We start from the raw sequence: 17,738 nt of genomic DNA on the forward strand, positions 1-17,738 counted from the left end.
TATATGTGCAGGGTGCAGATCATTACATTAGTATATGTGCAGGGTGCAGAGCATTACATTAGTATATGTGCAGGGTGCAGAGCATTACATTAGTATATGTGCAGGGTGTAGAGCAGTACATTAGTATATGTGCAGGATGTAGAGCATTACATCAGTATATGTGCAGGGTGCAGAGCATTACATCAGTATATGTGCAGGGTGCAGAGCATTACATTAGTATATGTGCAGGGTGTAGAGCATTACATTAGTATATGTGCAGGGTGCAGAGCATTACATTAGTATATGTGCAGGGTGCAGAGCATTACATCAGTATATGTGCAGGGTGTAGAGCATTACATTAGTATATGGGAAGGGTGTAGAGCATTACATTAGTATATGTGCAGGGTGTAGAGCATTACATTAGTATATGTGCAGGGTGTAGAGCATTACATTAGTATATGCGCAGGGTGTAGAGCATTACATCAGTATATGGGAAGGGTGCAGATCATTACATCAGTATATGGGAAGGTTTTAGAGAATTACATTAGTATATGTGCAGGGTGTAGAGCATTACATTAGTATATGGGAAGGGTGTAGAGCATTACATTAGTATATGTGCAGGGTGTAGAGCATTACATTAGTATATGGGAAGGGTGTAGAGCATTACATCAGTATATGGGAAGGGTGTAGAGCATTACATTAGTATATGGGCAGAGTGTAGAGCATTACATTAGTATATGGCAGAGGTTCCCAAACGCGGTCCTCAAGGCACCCCAACGGTCCAGGTTTTAGGTCTATCCATGGCTCAGCGCAGATGGTTAAATCAGACTGACTGAGCTACTAATTAAGTCACCTGTGGCCAAGCATGGATAAACTTAATACCTGGACCATTGGGGTGCCTTGAGGACCGCGTTTGGGAAACTCTGGTATATGGGAAGTGTGCAGATCATTACATCAGTATATGTGCAGGGTGTAGAGCATTACATTAGTATATGTGCAGGATGTAGAGCATTACATCAGTATATGTGCAGGGTGCAGAGCATTACATCAGTATATGTGCAGGGTGCAGATCATTACATTAGTATATGGGAAGGATGTAGAGCATTACATCAGTATATGTGCAGGGTGCAGAGCATTACATCAGTATATGTGCAGGGTGTAGAGCATTACATTAGTATATGTGCAGGATGTAGAGCATTACATCAGTATATGGGAAGGGTGTAGAGCATTACATTAGTATATGTGCAGGATGTAGAGCATTACATCAGTATATGGGAAGGGTGTAGAGCATTACATTAGTATATGTGCAGGATGTAGAGCATTACATCAGTATATGGGAAGGGTGTAGAGCATTACATTAGTATATGTGCAGGATGTAGAGCATTACATCAGTATATGGGAAGGATGTAGAGCATTACATCAGTATATGTGCAGGGTGCAGAGCATTACATCAGTATATGTGCAGGGTGCAGATCATTACATTAGTATATGGGAAGGATGTAGAGCATTACATTAGTATATGGGCAGGGTGCAGAGCATTACATTAGTATATGGGCAGGGTGCAGAGCATTACATCAGTATATGGGAAGGGTGTAGAGCATTACATTAGTATATGGGCAGAGTGTAGAGCATTACATTAGTATATGGCAGAGGTTCCCAAACGCGGTCCTCAAGGCACCCCAACGGTCCAGGTTTTAGGTCTATCCATGGCTCAGCGCAGATGGTTAAATCAGACTGACTGAGCTACTAATTAAGTCACCTGTGGCCAAGCATGGATAAACTTAATACCTGGACCATTGGGGTGCCTTGAGGACCGCGTTTGGGAAACTCTGGTATATGGGAAGTGTGCAGATCATTACATTAGTATATGTGCAGGGTGTAGAGCAGTGTTTTTCAACCACTGTGCCATGCCACACTAGGGTGCCTTGAGCTGTTCTCAAGTGTGCCCTCAGATCTAGAGATGCCCAAACTAGTTTACAGCCACCACCAGTTCAACCGTTACTTACTGGTCTCTTCTTTTCATGTAAAGGGACAATGTATTTTATTTGTGTTACCTGTGGGGACCAGTGTGATTGTTTTTTTATGGGGGCAATAGGTATTTTTTTTTCCTGTAGGGGCCAATGTGTTTTGCCCTGTCGGGATCTCATGGTGTGCCTTGGCAATTTTAAAATCTTATTTAGTGTGCCGCAAGGTAAAAAGGTTAAAAATCACTGGTGTAGAGCATGACATTAGTATACGTGCAGGGTGTAGAGCATTAAATTAGTATATGGGCAGGGTGTATAGCATTACATTAGTATATGTGTAGGGTGTTGAACATGACATTAGTATATGCGCATTGTGTAGAGCATTACATTAGTATATGTGTAGGGTGTTGAACATGACATTAGTATATGTGCAGGGTGCAGAGCATTACATTAGTATATGTGCAGGGTGCAGAGCATTACATTAGTATATGTGCAGGGTGCAGAGCATTACATTAGTATATGTGCAGGGTGCAGAGCATTACATTAGTGTATGTGCAGGGTGTAGAGCATTACATTAGTATATGGGCAGAGTGTGGAGCTGGGGTAGCCAACTCCAGTCCTCGAGAGCTAACAACAGTTAATGTTTTCCAGGTCTCCTCACAGATTCGCAAGTGAAGTAATTAGCTCCACCTGTGGATCTTTTAAAATATGTCAGTGAGTAATGAGTGCACCTTTGCAGCAGCTAGGTTGTCTGGAAAATGTGAACTGTTGGTAGTTCTTGAGGACTGGAGTTGGCTACCACTGGTGTAGAGCATTACATTAGTATATGTACAGGGTGTAGAGCATTACATTAGTATATGTACAGGGTGTAGAGCATTACATTAGTATATGTGCAGGGTGTAGAGCATTACATTAGTATATGTACAGGGTGTAGAGCGTTACAGAAGCCAGATAGCATTGGGATGCCCAGCATTTTTCTGGGCGCACACACTGTTTTTGTGGGCACACCCAGGAAATGGTGGGAGCGGAGCCCTTGTTCTGCCTACTGCCCGCCCTGAATTCTGCGTACACCATGGCGGCTGTGATAGTCGACAAAGGAGTTTGCACAGGGGGATGCCCAAGCGCGCAATCACGCATTCACAGTCAACCTACCATTGAAACGGGGCCGAGGTTGCTTAAATGCGAATGAACGTGAATCGCCCCCCTCAGTTTATGGGTGATTAGTCTGCTCACCTTAACACACAGCCAAAGCATTTTATCAGATACAAATAGATCCTGAAATATGTTATTGTTAATAACTAACTGGAAATTCCAATAGTGGTTGAACTTTGTGTCTTGAGGTAATAAACAGACAGTTTTAATGGTATAAGTTTAGGATGTTCACACTAATGCCCCTTTCAGACCGCACTTTTAAAACGGTAAATTGCCGTTTTTTTACCGTTTTAAAACGGTAATGTGTGCGGTCTGAAAGGTCCAGTCCCACTTAACCGGTTAGAAAATGCCGTTTTTTCTAACCGGTTAAAATGCAGGGTCCTACCCGTTTCTGAACCGGTATTTTAGCGCAAAAATCGGCTCAGAAACGGTATTTAGGACCCAGCCAATGAGCTGGGTCCTAAATTCAGCACAGTGAATACTTAATGAGCGCTCATTAAGTATTCACAGCACTGGAGCCCCCCCCGCGCGTGTCGACACCCCCCGCGCGCGTGTCGACGCCCCCCGCGCGTGTCGACGGCCCCCCGCGTGTCGACCCCCCCCGCGCGTGTCGGCGCCCCCCCCGTGTCGACTTACCCCGTGCCGGTATCTCCGTTGTGGTTCCCGGCACTGCAGCTCAGTATGCTCGGAAAGCACTTATGAAAAAAGTGTCTTTCAGAAAATGGCTGCCCCCCATACGGAAGACAGTTTTTTTAAACAGGGTTTCCTATGGGGCAGCCATTTTCTGGAAGACACTTTTTTCATAAGTGCTTTCCGAGCATACTGAGCTGCAGTCCACAACGGAGGTACCGGCACGGGGTAAGTCGACCCAGGGGGGGGGGGGGGGGGGCGACGACACGCGGGGTGGGGTGGGGGGGGCGTCGACACGCGCGGGGGGCGTCGACATGCGCGGGGGGCGTCGACATGCTCTCGGTCGACACGCGAGGGGGGGGGGGGGGAGCTGCACGGAGGGGAGGGCTGAAGGCTGCACTGGCTTTGACCCTGTATTTGGAAAGTTTCCAAAAACGGGTCTGCCAGTGTCAAAAAATCGGCACTTAAACGGTAATATACCGTTTAAGTGCTGCGGTGTGAAAGGGGTTTTATCTGGCAGACCCGTTTTTGGAAACGTTTCCAAATACAGGGTCAAAGCCAGTTATGCGGTCTGAAAGCAGCATAATACCCCTTTCACATTGCACTTTTAAAACGGTATATTGCCGTTTTTTTCCCATTTTAAAACGTTTAAGGCTGCAATGTGAAAGTGCCAAAGTTGATTTACCGGTTAAAGATAACCGGTATTTCAACACGGTTAAAAAGCAGAGTCCTACACGTTTTAAAGCCATTTTTTAGGCAGTGTGAATGGCTCTATTTCAATGGCTTGAAACGTGTCCCTTGGGGTTTAAACGGGTTGAATTTTGAATGGTATTAAATGATTTTTAAAACGGTTTTCACCTGCAATGTGAAAGGTCACAAGGCTCAGACCCGTTTTAAAGTCCCATTTAAGAATACCATGTCATTACCCATTTCTGCAATGTGAAAGCAGTATAAGAGAATATCCATATTGCCAGAATACTGACAGCTTATTTAAGAGTGAAGCTGTGTACACACGGGGGCGATAGGGGCTGAAATCGCACGCGACCATATTGCCAGTGATGGGAGTGTGCCCCTTCGATAAATCGCCGTGTGCGCGCTCCCGTTTTCAGCCCCGTTCTAATGGTTGGTCGCAAGAGCTTGCTCCTGCGACCAGCTGATTACCTCTGCGGCACCGCCGGCAGAGGCTCCCTTTCATCAGCGACCATCTCTGGTCGCTGATGAAAAGGAGAAACTGAGCAATATATCTCCCCTGTGTGTACGGGGCTTTAGGGTTAGGTCATGGATTAGGCCAGTGGTTCCCTAGAGCAACCGAGGGATAGCCATAAAACCTGGAATGTTGCTGTGGCTTAAGGACTGACGGCTTGAGGACCACTGCATAATACAAAACATGACTATGACACACAAGCAGCTCCTGCTGATTAAAATGAAATGCAAAATGCATATACTGTATTTAGGGGGTTATTTTGGTTGTATTCGCTCGGAGGCGAATTCGCACCCTTGCGAGTTAACCACAACCCGCCCTGCGAATGGTGGTCTGACTGTGGATAAACACCCACATCAATCGATGGTCACCAAGCATAGAATAATTTGGAATGTGGACTCATATCTAAGGGAATCTCAGGTTTCTTAGATCTGTGTGCACCCTCTGGCGGAAGTGGGCTGATATTGATAAATTTTCAAAAACAATTTTTTTTTGTAAGTTGTCTATAGATGTAGCAACGCTCATCGGGGGAAATTTACTAAGATGTGTATTCTACTTCACATATGATGTTGCTATGGGCAACCAATCAGATCCTGTCTACTATCTTCTAGAGCAAGGCTGGGCAACACCGGCCCTCCAGATGTTAATGAACTACACATCCCAGGATGCTTTGCATTAGTTTTGCTATGTGGCCATGCTGAAACTGATGCAAGGCATGCTGGGATGTTTAGTTCATCAACATCTGGAGGGCCGGTGTTGCCCAGCCCTGCTCTAGAGGGTGCTAAATAAATAATATGACTGTGCATGTGTGATTGTGCGCTTGTGCATCCCCCCCCCTGTGCGAACCCCTTTGGCGACTATCACATCCGCCGAGAGTGAGAGATTTTGGGAGAGTTTTCCCATGTTTTTAAAGGATTCAGTATTGAATCCCGGCGGTCGGGATCCCGGCGTTCAGAATCCCGACAGCCGAAATGCCGACAAGGCGTGGACACCCACGGAGGAAGAATGTGTCGGCATTTCGGCGGTCGGGATTCCGGCGTCGGGATTCTGAACGCCGGGATCCCGACTGCCGGGATTGTAACTGCACCCCGTTTTTAAAGCGGCAATCATTTACAATGCAAAACCAGGTTGATTTTGGTATGACAATGATTGCCGCTTTAAAAAAAAAAGGGGAAAACTCTCCCAAAATCTCTCACACCGTATTACATTTGGCCCCTTATCTGACATTGGGGCAGATGCCTTAACAAGAGATAAATGCGAGGGTGATAAAGACATATAAACGTCCAGCCAATCAGCCCCTTACTGACTTTTTTTCAAACACAGCCTGTAACATGGCAGTTAGGATGTGATTGGCTGGGAGTGTATCTCTCTGTATCACCCTTGCATTTATCTCTTGTTAAGGCTTAATACATCTGCCCCATTATTGTGAAACACATTAGCGTTGTCCTGAAAGTGATACCTGATGGACGGATGATGTCACTGTAACAGACCCTAGTTTAAGTACGTCCCCTGAGTACTGACAATTATACCCCTTTCACATTGCAGCTGTAACATGGTATATTGCCGTTTTTTTAGTGCTTTAAAACGGTTCCAGCTGCAATGTGAAAGCTACATTGTCAATTTACCGGTTACAGAAAACCGGTATTTTGACACGTGTTAAAAGCAGGATCCTACACGTTTCTGAGCCGTTTCCCTGCAGTCTGAACAGCTCAGAAACGGTATTTGCTACAAATGATAACCACACTTGATCCCCGCCCACAAGCAGGAAAAAAACATTTAAAATTACATTGTATGGCTTTCTATAGGTGAAACGGGTTGAATCTGAAAGGTACAAAACGGTATTTAAACTGCAATATACCTTTACATCATGCAATATGAAAGGGGTTTAACTGGCTTTTGACCAGTTTTAAGACACGTTTAGAAAAACGGGTTGAAAGCAGGTTTTTGCAATGTGAAAGGGGTATTAGTTTTGGAGAGCCCGAGAGAAGTGTGACAAGTTATTTTAGTTGTCTTGCTTGCAAGCCCTGGCTTAGTGAATACACTGTATCCCTTGGTGCACTTAGCTTATGAGTTTCTGTGTTATTTTGGTAGTTTTAGTATTTCAGCAATGGAATTCTGTGAACCGTAAATAATACTGTATACCTTGTAACCCTGTGCTTATCCTCTGCCTCAGGTATGCCTATTATTACACTGGTATAGGGTTTGGAGTGCTACTTGCTGCTTATATCCAGATCACATTCTGGTCATTGGCAGCTGGTCGACAGATAAAGAAGATAAGAACTAATTTCTTCCATGCGGTGCTGAGGCAGGAAATCGGCTGGTTCGATGTAAATGACGCGGGAGAACTGAACACGAGGCTGACGGAGTGAGTACATGTTCCTATTTGCTAGCTGGGTAGATTCATTCATCAGATTGGATGGATTTGCAGGAAAACAGAAATTTTAACAAATCAGAATGTAGCTATAATTTTATAGAATGTACTTGATAAATGATAGCTGGAATCTTATTGGTTGTTATGGGCAACACCTTATTTTGTCCAAAGTTTAATTCATCTTCCCTTAAGTCAATGCTGTTGTAAGGAAAATCAATGCAATTCAGTGCAGCATATGTAATTGTGCAATGGAGGGACCGGCCTGGATTCTGCCAGGGCAATTATCTCATTTGTTGCTATGGAAACAATTGAACAATGTTATTAAGCTTTCATGTGCCTTAAAATAGACTTTAATTGACATTTACCTAGATAAAGAGGATAGCAGGATAGAGAGGACCTGTCATTTATGTTGTTGTGTGTTTTACTCTGGGATACTGTAACGGTGCATACACACTGTACAATTTTTTTTGACCAATTTTGTTGAAAGACATTTCCCTTGAACCCAGTGTCCTGGACAAAAGATGTTGACGAAAGATATTGACGACAGACGAAAGATCTAGCTACAGTTTATAGGCTCTGTTTGAAAGATATCCAAATTGAGCTGCATGCACAGTTGACAAACAATCTTGATGGTACTTGTTTCCTAGCACGGCCACAATCGCGGGCATCGTGTGCCTTAACTTTAAGGCACACGATTTCCCCATAGGCTTCAATGTTAAAATATTTTAACATTGAAGCCTATGCGCGTCCGACGCGATGCCCCCGATTTCTCCATAGGCTTCAATGTTAAAATATTTTAACATTGAAGCCTATGCGATGGACCCGATTTGTCCATAGGCTTCAATGTTAAAATATTTTAGCATTGAAAATGAGTGCATTTAACATAGGAAAAAATGGGAAATGGCGCAGCGAGCCCGCGAGGGGCGGCGGTGCGCGTCCTCTGACCTTTTCATTCCCCTACTATCCACGTCGGCGTGGAGTTGAGAATATAAAGTGTGGCGAGCGTAGCGAGCCACCGAGCCCGAAGCGTGGCGTGCGCAGCGAGCCCCGCGAGGGGCCGCGGATACCTGTCAAGCCCGCGAGGGACGCCCCTCGTGGGCTTGACAGGTATCCGCGGCCCCTCGCGGGGCTCGCTGCGCTCGCCACGCTTCACGCTCGCCACACTATATATTCTTAACTCCATGCCGACGTGGATAGTAGGGGAATGAAAAGGTCGGAGGACGCGCACCGCCGCCCCTCGCGGGCTCGCTGCGCTCACCACGCTTCGGGTTCGCGTCAATCGTGGGGGTGGTGGCCACAATGGGGGGCCATTATTTTTTACACACATGCCGGGGCCATAGCCAATGAGAAATGGCCCATATTGGGCCATTTACCTTTTTTTTCTATGTTAAATGTACTCAGTTTCTATGTTAAAATAATTTAACATTGAAGCCTATGGAGACCCGATTTCTCCATAGGCTTCAATGTTAAATTATTTTAACATTGAAGCCTATGGAGAAATCGGGTACATCGCGTCGGTCGCGTCGTGTGCGTTTTGGTATGCACCCGACGCGACCGACGCAATTTTTTCCGACACGACCACCACGATATAAATCGTGGTGGCCGTGCAAGGAAACAAGTACCATCTTGATGAACAACTGGCGGGTATGCGCATAATCATTCGTCGTTCATTACAAACGCACTGAAAGATATTTTGACCAATTTCGTTTACAATGGGCGAAATGAATGAAATTGGTCAAAAAAATTGGTCAAAAAAAATTGTGCAGTGTGTATGCACCTTAACATCCAAGCTGTCCCAATAACTGTCCCCTGTGGTCCCTGGTGAAACACCAATCTGGGACAAAGCATTTATCAGTGCACAAAATAAATAAAAATATATTTTTTAATAGCAACATGAACAATATAGGGGCAGCCTTCCCTGTCCTTAGCCGAAATACGAGTGTTAAACAATTAGTGAGTGAGGTGTAATATCAGCTCACAACACATTTGCTGCAGTTTTCCTTTATTTGCATTTACAGTATACTGTAGTTGTGTTTTATTCACACATGTCCAGTTCGGCACAGCCTTGAGTTGGTCGCCATCACCATCGGCTCACAACTTTCTCCATTTTATTCTCCGTTCCTTCCAAATTGCCCACATTATACTCACGCTGTGTGGACATGACCCCTTGCCAAGTCTACGTTTCCATTCTGAAACACCTTAGATAAGGTCAGTACAAGCTGTGGCTCTCCAGGTGCCAACCTTTCCACGTGTTGACCATTGACATTTTGCTTGTGTCGACTTTTTCTCTGTGTTGGCCTACTCCAACACAGATAAAACAGGTTATTCTGATTCACTCCTGGCAAATTTCTTCTGAAATGGACAAAACCATGTGCACTGCAGGTGGGGTAGATGTTACTTGTAGATTTAGGTGGGGTTTTACTTCAAACTGATATCTGTATTGCAGTGTAAAAATAAAGCAGTCAGTATTTTCCCTGCACAGAAACAAAATAACTCACCCAAATCTAATTATCTCTCTGCACATGTTACATCTGCCCCCCTGCAGTGCACATGGTTTTGTCCATTTCAGGAGGAATTTGCCAGAAGGAGTGAACCAGAATAAGCCCCAAAATGGCTAATCCAGGAGCTCTGATTCTAATTGTCCTACTAGATTGCTGCCAAGGGCCTGATTCAGACCCATAGGCATGCGCAGCACATTTTATTAGGGGGTGCACCGTCAAAGGGGTGTGTCCAGAAGCACCTATTGGGTGTGTCTACTCGCTACAATATAAAGCGTCTCTCTGCCACACCATAATCTTCTGCCTATCTCAGTTTTAATCTTCTAATTACTCTGTGTAACAGTACTTGCAAATAAAGTAAAAAAAAATATTTCGATGACACAGGTATGTAGTGATACGGGTGACGGGGTCTAGTACAATTATTAGTGCAAAACACACATAATTGATTGATAGATGCTTCTTTTGATGGAATACAGGGGCAGATTTCTTAAACTCGGTGAAGTGATAAAGTGTCTGGTTTTTTATCACTGGCCAATCAGCTCCTAACTGTGAAGTTACAGGCTTGGTTTGAAAAATGACAGGTAGGAGCTGATTGGCCGGTGATAAAAACCAGACACTTTGGGGGAAATTTACCAATATGGATTCGTAAAAAATAGGTGTATTCGTAGGCAGAAATACACCTATTTTTTACAATCCCGAAAATACAACAATTCGTATTCCTAATGATGGGACATTCATATTTGTATTTACAAATCCGAATGTCTACACCATCGATAGAATACGACAGGAATCACCATTCAAAAGAATGGTGGTTCCTGATGTACTAAGCAGCCGTATTGATAATACGGCTGCTAATTGGTGTAAAACAGGCACGCAAATACGACAGGAAAATACACCTTGCTTTCCCTGTCGTATTTGCTTTAAGCCTGCACGGATCAGTCAGATCCGTGCAGGCTTTAGTGTAAAAAAATAGAAAAAATAGCCGCAGAGATGTTTCCTCCTCGGCGTCTGCACTAAGAATGAATTCTGGCCAATCAGGAGCCGACTTTCCTGGCTCCTGATTGGCCGCTAGGCGGCTCCTGATTGGCCAGAATTCATTCTTAGTACAGACGCCGAGGAGGAAGGATCTCTACGGCTCTGACAGTCGGGGAGCTTTGCTGGAGTCGCCGGCAGCTTCAAAAAGAAGCCAGAAGATGGAAGAAGAAGGAAGAACGCCTGGACTACGTCGGACCAAGCCAGAAGAACTTCCATGGAGGACCTGGGTGAGTTGGATTTCCTTCCACAGGTCCACCATGGATTTCTTCGGACCCGGACCTGCAGCCGACATGAAGATCGATGTGGTGAAGAATGACGACATGATCCGGAACCAGGACAAGGCACCGGATCAAGACTCTGGGACCTACCTACGGGATCAAGATAGGTAAGTATCAGTGTGTGTGTAATGTATGTATTAAACTTTTATTTTTCAGGTGTCAGTGTGTATTTATTTAACTATTTTTTTACTGTGGAACTACAAGATCCAGCGGGCCCTTTAATGCCCCGCAGGCTGGGACTTGTGGTTCACCAAGTCCCAGCTTGCAGGGGAGGCTTGCTGGGACTCATAGTTCCACAGTTTAAAACAATAGTTTATTGTTCTATTTTTTACACCAAGATCAGCCCGGTGGCCACCGCACAGGGCCACCGGGGACAGCACCAGGCTTCAGCCTGGTCAGGTAAGTCCTGGAGGGGGGGGACCCCTTTATTGGGGGGGTCCCCACTCCCCCAGGGCCCCTGGCCATGCTGACTGGTCGGTAGGGTTAATGTTTTGGCCGCGGGACCTTATATAATAAGTATCCCCCGGCTGTGGCATTACCCTGCTGGATGGTTGTGCCTGGGGCTGGTTCTAAAAATACGGGGGACCCCTAGTCATTTTGTCCCTTATATTTTGGGACCCAGCCCCGGACCTGGAGCCTGGGGCTGGTTGTTAAAAATCGGGGAACCCCTATTTGTCGGGTTCTCTGATTTTTAATTACCGGCCCAGGCTCTTTCAGCCTGGTGCTGGTTACAGCTGTGGGGGGGACCCCACGCCGTTTTTTTTTTAATATTTATTTTTTTTTCTATTTTTTTTTTACACCTTGCAGCCTGCACGGATCTGACTGATCCGTGCAGACTGCCTGAAAAAATTCGTATTAGCGGCCGTATATATGGCCAGCTAATACGAATGAATACACCATCGGAGGGTTACAAAGCAGTCGTATATGACTGCTTTGTAATTTCCCCTTCGGAACACGACTGTGCATACGACTGAAACAGTCATATGCAGTCTTAGGGAAAATACTAATACGAAAAACTAGGTTTTTCATATTAGTTAATTTCCCCCTTTATCTCATCACCGAGCTTAATAAATCTACCCCACGGTTCTAAAATGCAAAAGTCTTTGGTTAAAGGTATTGCTGGTATTGCTAGCGGCAGGGAGGTGTTCATAAGGATGGGCACAGCATTAGGGGGTGTCTTTGCACCCTTAACCGTCAATGTGTGCCCGCCTATGTTCAGACCTAATCGCTGGGATGCGAATCTTCGGATGCCAGCGATTAGGTAATTGCCGCCACGCCAGAGTCTCCCCCCACCCATGTCAATACGGACCGTTCCTCCGATAATTGCTCGCGCTGTGAATTCACAACCCAGAGAATGAGGCTGAATTAGCCCCTAACTCTCTCTCCTCCCACAGTCATTTTAAGCAGGTGTTGGAGGCTGCAAAAAGAGGGGAACAGAAATTTGACATATCGGAGTAAATGTAATAATGTCCGAGTTCCTGGAGATGCGGGGCTTCTGGCAAGAATGCCGTTATTTTAAAGCTGCAGTCATTTACAAGACGAAACTTACAAAAAACATGGACCCTAGAAACTTTCTCCCTATATTTTATTCAATAGAAATGTCAAATTGTCCAAATTATGGATTCAGAAAAAATAAATCCATTTTTATTGGTTGGAAGATCGACACAAGCATTAGGTCGACAATGGCAAGTTAGACAGTCAAAGGGTCGACCTGAGTTTATCATTGTTTTTTTGAGCCAACATGTCCCGACAGGTGGGATTTCCACTAGGGTGTAGCGGGAGAATAAAATAGTGTGCCGAGTGCAGCGAGTACACACTGACGGTGTCCATGTCGATTAAGTCGACATTCGGGCAAGAAAACCTGTGAAAAACTCATGTCAACCTTTTTTGACTCATGTCAACCTTGCCATTGTCGACCTAATGCTTGTGTCAATCTTCCAACCCTACCGACCTTATCCATGTTGACTTATTTCATGAGTCGACATAAGCTATGTCGACATTCAGTGGTTGACCCAATGCATGTCAGTGTCAACCTTTTTTAGGTGTCGACCTACTAGCTATCGACGATTAGTAGACCATTTATCCCAGAACCCTCCCACATCACTTTCTACTAACCACAGCCATGTTCAGAGTTTGGAAACAAAGATTTCAAGCAGCGCTTGTGCAGAATAAATTGTATATTTATTTTAAAATTTCATAAAAATTGTGTTGTGGCCAGCAACATGGACAAGACATACATACATAAATGACAAACAGTTCCCCTTGGATACTAGTATTTAGCAGGTTAGTTTTATGCATGCACTCATCCAGATGGTTAGTCTTAAGGCTTAATAAGTTGTTATTAGCGTTTGTTAGTATGAGTACAGTCCCCACTTTAAGTGCACATAGTGGTTAGATGCTGCTTTGCAAAACAGAGTTTACTTGCTGTTTGGAATGAGGGGACAGGCTCCTGATCCACAGAGGTGAGCTCCCACCGCTGGTGCAGTCCAAATTTGGTCGCGGTATTTCTGGGGCTTCCCTACTGGTACAGGTCCAATTGCTGCCAAGTCCTTTCCCCGTGGTCCTCTCTACGCGTTTCTCCGCCTTTCAAGATCAGCGGCTTCCTCAGGAGTATTGGATGGTGTCTGTGGCGCTTTTCCGCCTATTTATAGCGGTTGGATTCAGTCTGCGCATGCGCCCGTCGTTATCTGACGTTATGGCGTCTGGTGTATCACTTCCTTATGCGTGTGCGTGTCACGCCTCAGTTGTAATAACGTTTTTGCGTTCCAGCTTTACTACTGGTTTTCTACGTATCAAGATGTTGTTTATGTGCTGTGTGTCAAGCCTCAGTTACGTAGCTGTTTGCGTTCCATTAGCCCGGAACTTTCTGGTCGGGCTATTTTACAGTTCATCCATTTATAGATGCGGGGATACATATAGCATTTAACATTTAACACAATACATATAATATTACATGTTAATAAATTTCATTTTTTATTATTTATTTATTAATTTTTTGTATAGATCGGGATATGAACGACTAAAAAAGTAATAATAACCACAATTATAAATAAACTTTAAAAACTCGAATTTTCAAAAAAACCAGTCATATATAAATATATACAAATGATATGAACCCTTATACATTTCATATGGTTAAGTACACTAGTACATCTCAAACTTATCTGAAATGACATATTATATAGTTATAATTTACTTTTTTATCTATGAATATAGGAAACTGTACAAACGGTGGGAAATTTGTGAATACTTAGAAAATGTCCAGAGGACAGAGCAACAAATTTCTTGGACATATTATTAATGTATAATTAGGACAATGTTTATAGAGCAAAACTTATGATATATCAGTTAGATAATACTTTCTCACAATTACAAATAATGTAGTATATTCATATATAGTGAATTTCAAGTTTATATCAAAGACAAGGGCGGTGTCTAGTTCTTATTTTCATAATTATGTACATAGTTATAACTAGTGAGCCTCCCCCTCCCCCCTCCTCATTACCCTCCCAAAAACCATCCTCCCCCACCTCCCCTCTTCCCCCCCACCAAATGATGATATAATGCATTGATGATTCCCCTTATTCATCTAAACCCACCACTATCCCTGGGCCTACCTAACTTATGACAGCAGATATGTGGACTATACATTGTTCAATTCAATAGTGTCGTTGAGACCGTTAGGTACTAGAGTGCAGAGGCGGAATATCCAGTAGGCTTCCCTACTACAAAGTCTCTTATATCGGTCTCCACCTCTAGCTGTTTCTTTTACCCGTTCGATTGCTTTGACTGTTACATCATTTAATCGAGAGCCCTGGCAAGTTGAAATGTGTTTTGATAATGGGTGATTTTTTACCCCCCCCAGTATATTGCGCCTGTGCTCTAAATATCGTACATTCAGACAGCGAATGGTGCGGCCCACATATTGTAGACCACACCCACACTGTATGACATATATAATGAAAGAAGATTTACAATTAATGAAATCCTTAATTTGAAACATTTCACCTGTAATGTTGGACTTGAATTCTGTAGTTTTTCTTGCCTGTCCCTTACATGTATGGCACTTATCATTTCCACATTTGTGGAAACCCCAAGGTTTCTTCGGGAGCCAATTACCTAAGTGGTTTGTTTCTAATTGTAGGTTGTCTTTATTTGCCACGAAGTGGCTTTTTACTAATTTATTTCTCAATTTTTCCCCTTTCCTAAAGACCACCTTTCCTGTAGGTTCAACTATATCCCTCAAATAGTCATCCTGTAGTAGAAGGGCTGTATTTCTTTTTATTATATGTTTTATTTCATACGCACATTCGTTATACTGAGTAACGAATTGTGTGGATCTGTTCTTTTCTCCTGATTCCCTTTTATTCCTCTTTAGATCCAGTAGATTACTTCTTTCTATTAATTCTACTTCATTAACAGCTTTTTGTATTACCCTTTCTGGATATTTTTGTTCTCTAAATGATACAACTAGTCCTTCTGACTGCCGTTTGTAGGCTTCATCTGTGGAGCAATTTCGTTTGATCCTTATAAGTTGTCCCTTTGGGATATTATCCCTCCATACTTTATCGTGGGCGCTTTTATAATTTAGATACATATTTTTATCCACCTTTTTTACAAAAGTTTCAGTTTCTAATTTCCCATTTTTTACAGAGAGCGCCACATCGAGGAAATTTAAACTCAAATCACTAAACGTGCTTGTGAATTTTAAACCATAATTGTTGATATTTAAACTGTGAGTGAAATCATTAAGACTATTAACATCTCCATTCCAAATAATAAATAAATCATCAATAAATCTGCCATAGAGGACTAGGTTCCCCCCGAACTCACTCCCCCACACATGTTCATCCTCAAAGGCTCCCATGTATAGATTTGCAAAGCTCGGGGCGAACCTGGTCCCCATGGCAGTCCCCCGTGTCTGTAAATAAAATTGTGAATTAAAAAGAAAATAATTGTGATTAAGAATAAATTTAATGGCTTTAGTGATTAGGCCACGCAGGGAATCAGACAGGTTGGCATCTCTTTTTAAATATGTTTCCATTACTTGTACCCCTTGCTCTTGGGGTATATTGGAATATAGTGCCTCCACGTCACAGGTTAGTAATATATATCCTTCCTTCCATTCTACCTCATTGATCAGGTTTAGGAAGTGTTTTGTGTCCTGAATATAGGACCTAAGTTTCCCTACGTGGCCTTGCAGATAGTGATCAACAAAAAATGAAAGATTATTTGTGAGGGACCCAACACCTGATATTATGGGACGACCGGGTGGTTTGTGCAGTGATTTGTGTATTTTTGGCAAAAAATAAAAAGTGGGAGTGATGGGATGTGTACTATATAGAAAATTAAACGTCTCCCTCGATATGGCGCTCTCCTCTACTGCCTGCTCCAACAAAGCCCTCAACTTACTTTGATATTTTGCGGTAGGGTTGCTGCCAAGGACACTGTAGAATTCCGTGTTGTTAAGTTGTCTGTAGGATTCTTCTAAGTAATCCACAGTGTCCATGACAACAACCCCCCCGCCCTTATCTGCTGATTTAATAGTTATTTTCTTATCACTGTAAAGACATTTGAGGGCATTTCTCTCTCTTCTTCTGAGATTATCTTTCCATATTTTGTTTTTATCCTTCTCATTTTTATCACACATGGATCTGAATTGCTCTAGAGTTGATTTGTAAAAGCATTCCACGTATGGACCTTTAAATTGAAGTGGGTAGAACTCTGAGCTATTTTTGAATTTTTTTGCTCTTTTCATATCAAATATTTTTAGAGGTTGTGTATTAAGGGATTCTTCCTCAAGGGATTCCAAGATATTTACCATAATAGTATCATCCTCATCTAATATAATGGGATCTCCATCTTGATCTTTGTTTTTTAATGCCTTGATTGCAAAGAACCTTTTACGGCTCAATGTCCTAACGTAGCGATTAAGATCTACGAATAGTTTAAATAAATTGGGTTTGGATTTTGGGGCAAAATGTTCAGAGTTTCTCTATACTTCATCCTATTCTGTTTGTTTTTTATTTCAGTGATGTCCAAAAAATCAATGAGGGCATTGGTGACAAAATCGCTATGCTGATCCAGTCATTAACTACTTTCCTGACCGGGTTTATTCTTGGGTTCGTTAGAGGCTGGAAGTTGACCTTAGTTATATTGGCGGTTAGCCCTGTCATGGGCCTCTCGGCTGCTATCTGGGCAAAGGTGGGAGAGTTCTGCCTGTTTTCATTTCGTTTCATCAAACCAACAAGTGTCATTGTGTTTTTATGTGTATTGTGTGTCATTGTTTATCTTCAGATATTGTCATCATTCACCAACAAGGAGCTGACCGCTTACGCCAAAGCTGGAGCGGTGGCTGAGGAGGTCCTTGCTGCTATTCGGACTGTCATAGCCTTTGGTGGAGAAAAGAAAGAAATTACCAGGTGAGGTGTATTTGTCTTGTTGCTCTGCTTCCCGCTAAGGAAGAGACACATTTAGGAAGAAAATAAAATAGAATCCATCTGAGAGCTTAAGTCACATCCATAGCTTTACAATATTGAGAATCTAATGTAGGACAAAAAGGTGAAATAACAGAGCATCGCATGTCAGTTTTGCCTGATCCTATCCTTGTATAACTCTACCATAACATAA

The 17,738-nt window shown here is 43.3% G+C and overlaps 1 protein-coding gene across 1 annotated transcript in view; it reads left to right on the plus strand.

Moving 5' to 3' along the window:
- LOC146081254 (ATP-dependent translocase ABCB1-like) overlaps positions 1-17,738 on the plus strand; it is a 107,808-nt gene that overhangs the window by 27,037 nt on the left and 63,033 nt on the right. Inside the window, exons 5-7 of the mRNA XM_083189375.1 lie at positions 7,100-7,291; positions 17,141-17,312; positions 17,406-17,530. Of these exons, the coding sequence (XP_083045501.1) occupies positions 7,100-7,291; positions 17,141-17,312; positions 17,406-17,530 (489 nt within the window). The remainder of the gene's footprint in view (positions 1-7,099; positions 7,292-17,140; positions 17,313-17,405; positions 17,531-17,738) is intronic.

The sequence above is a fragment of the Crinia signifera genome, chromosome 5 (genome assembly GCF_055691185.1).
Source record: "Crinia signifera chromosome 5, ASM5569118v1, whole genome shotgun sequence".
In the NCBI taxonomy this organism is placed as follows: domain Eukaryota; kingdom Metazoa; phylum Chordata; class Amphibia; order Anura; family Myobatrachidae; genus Crinia; species Crinia signifera.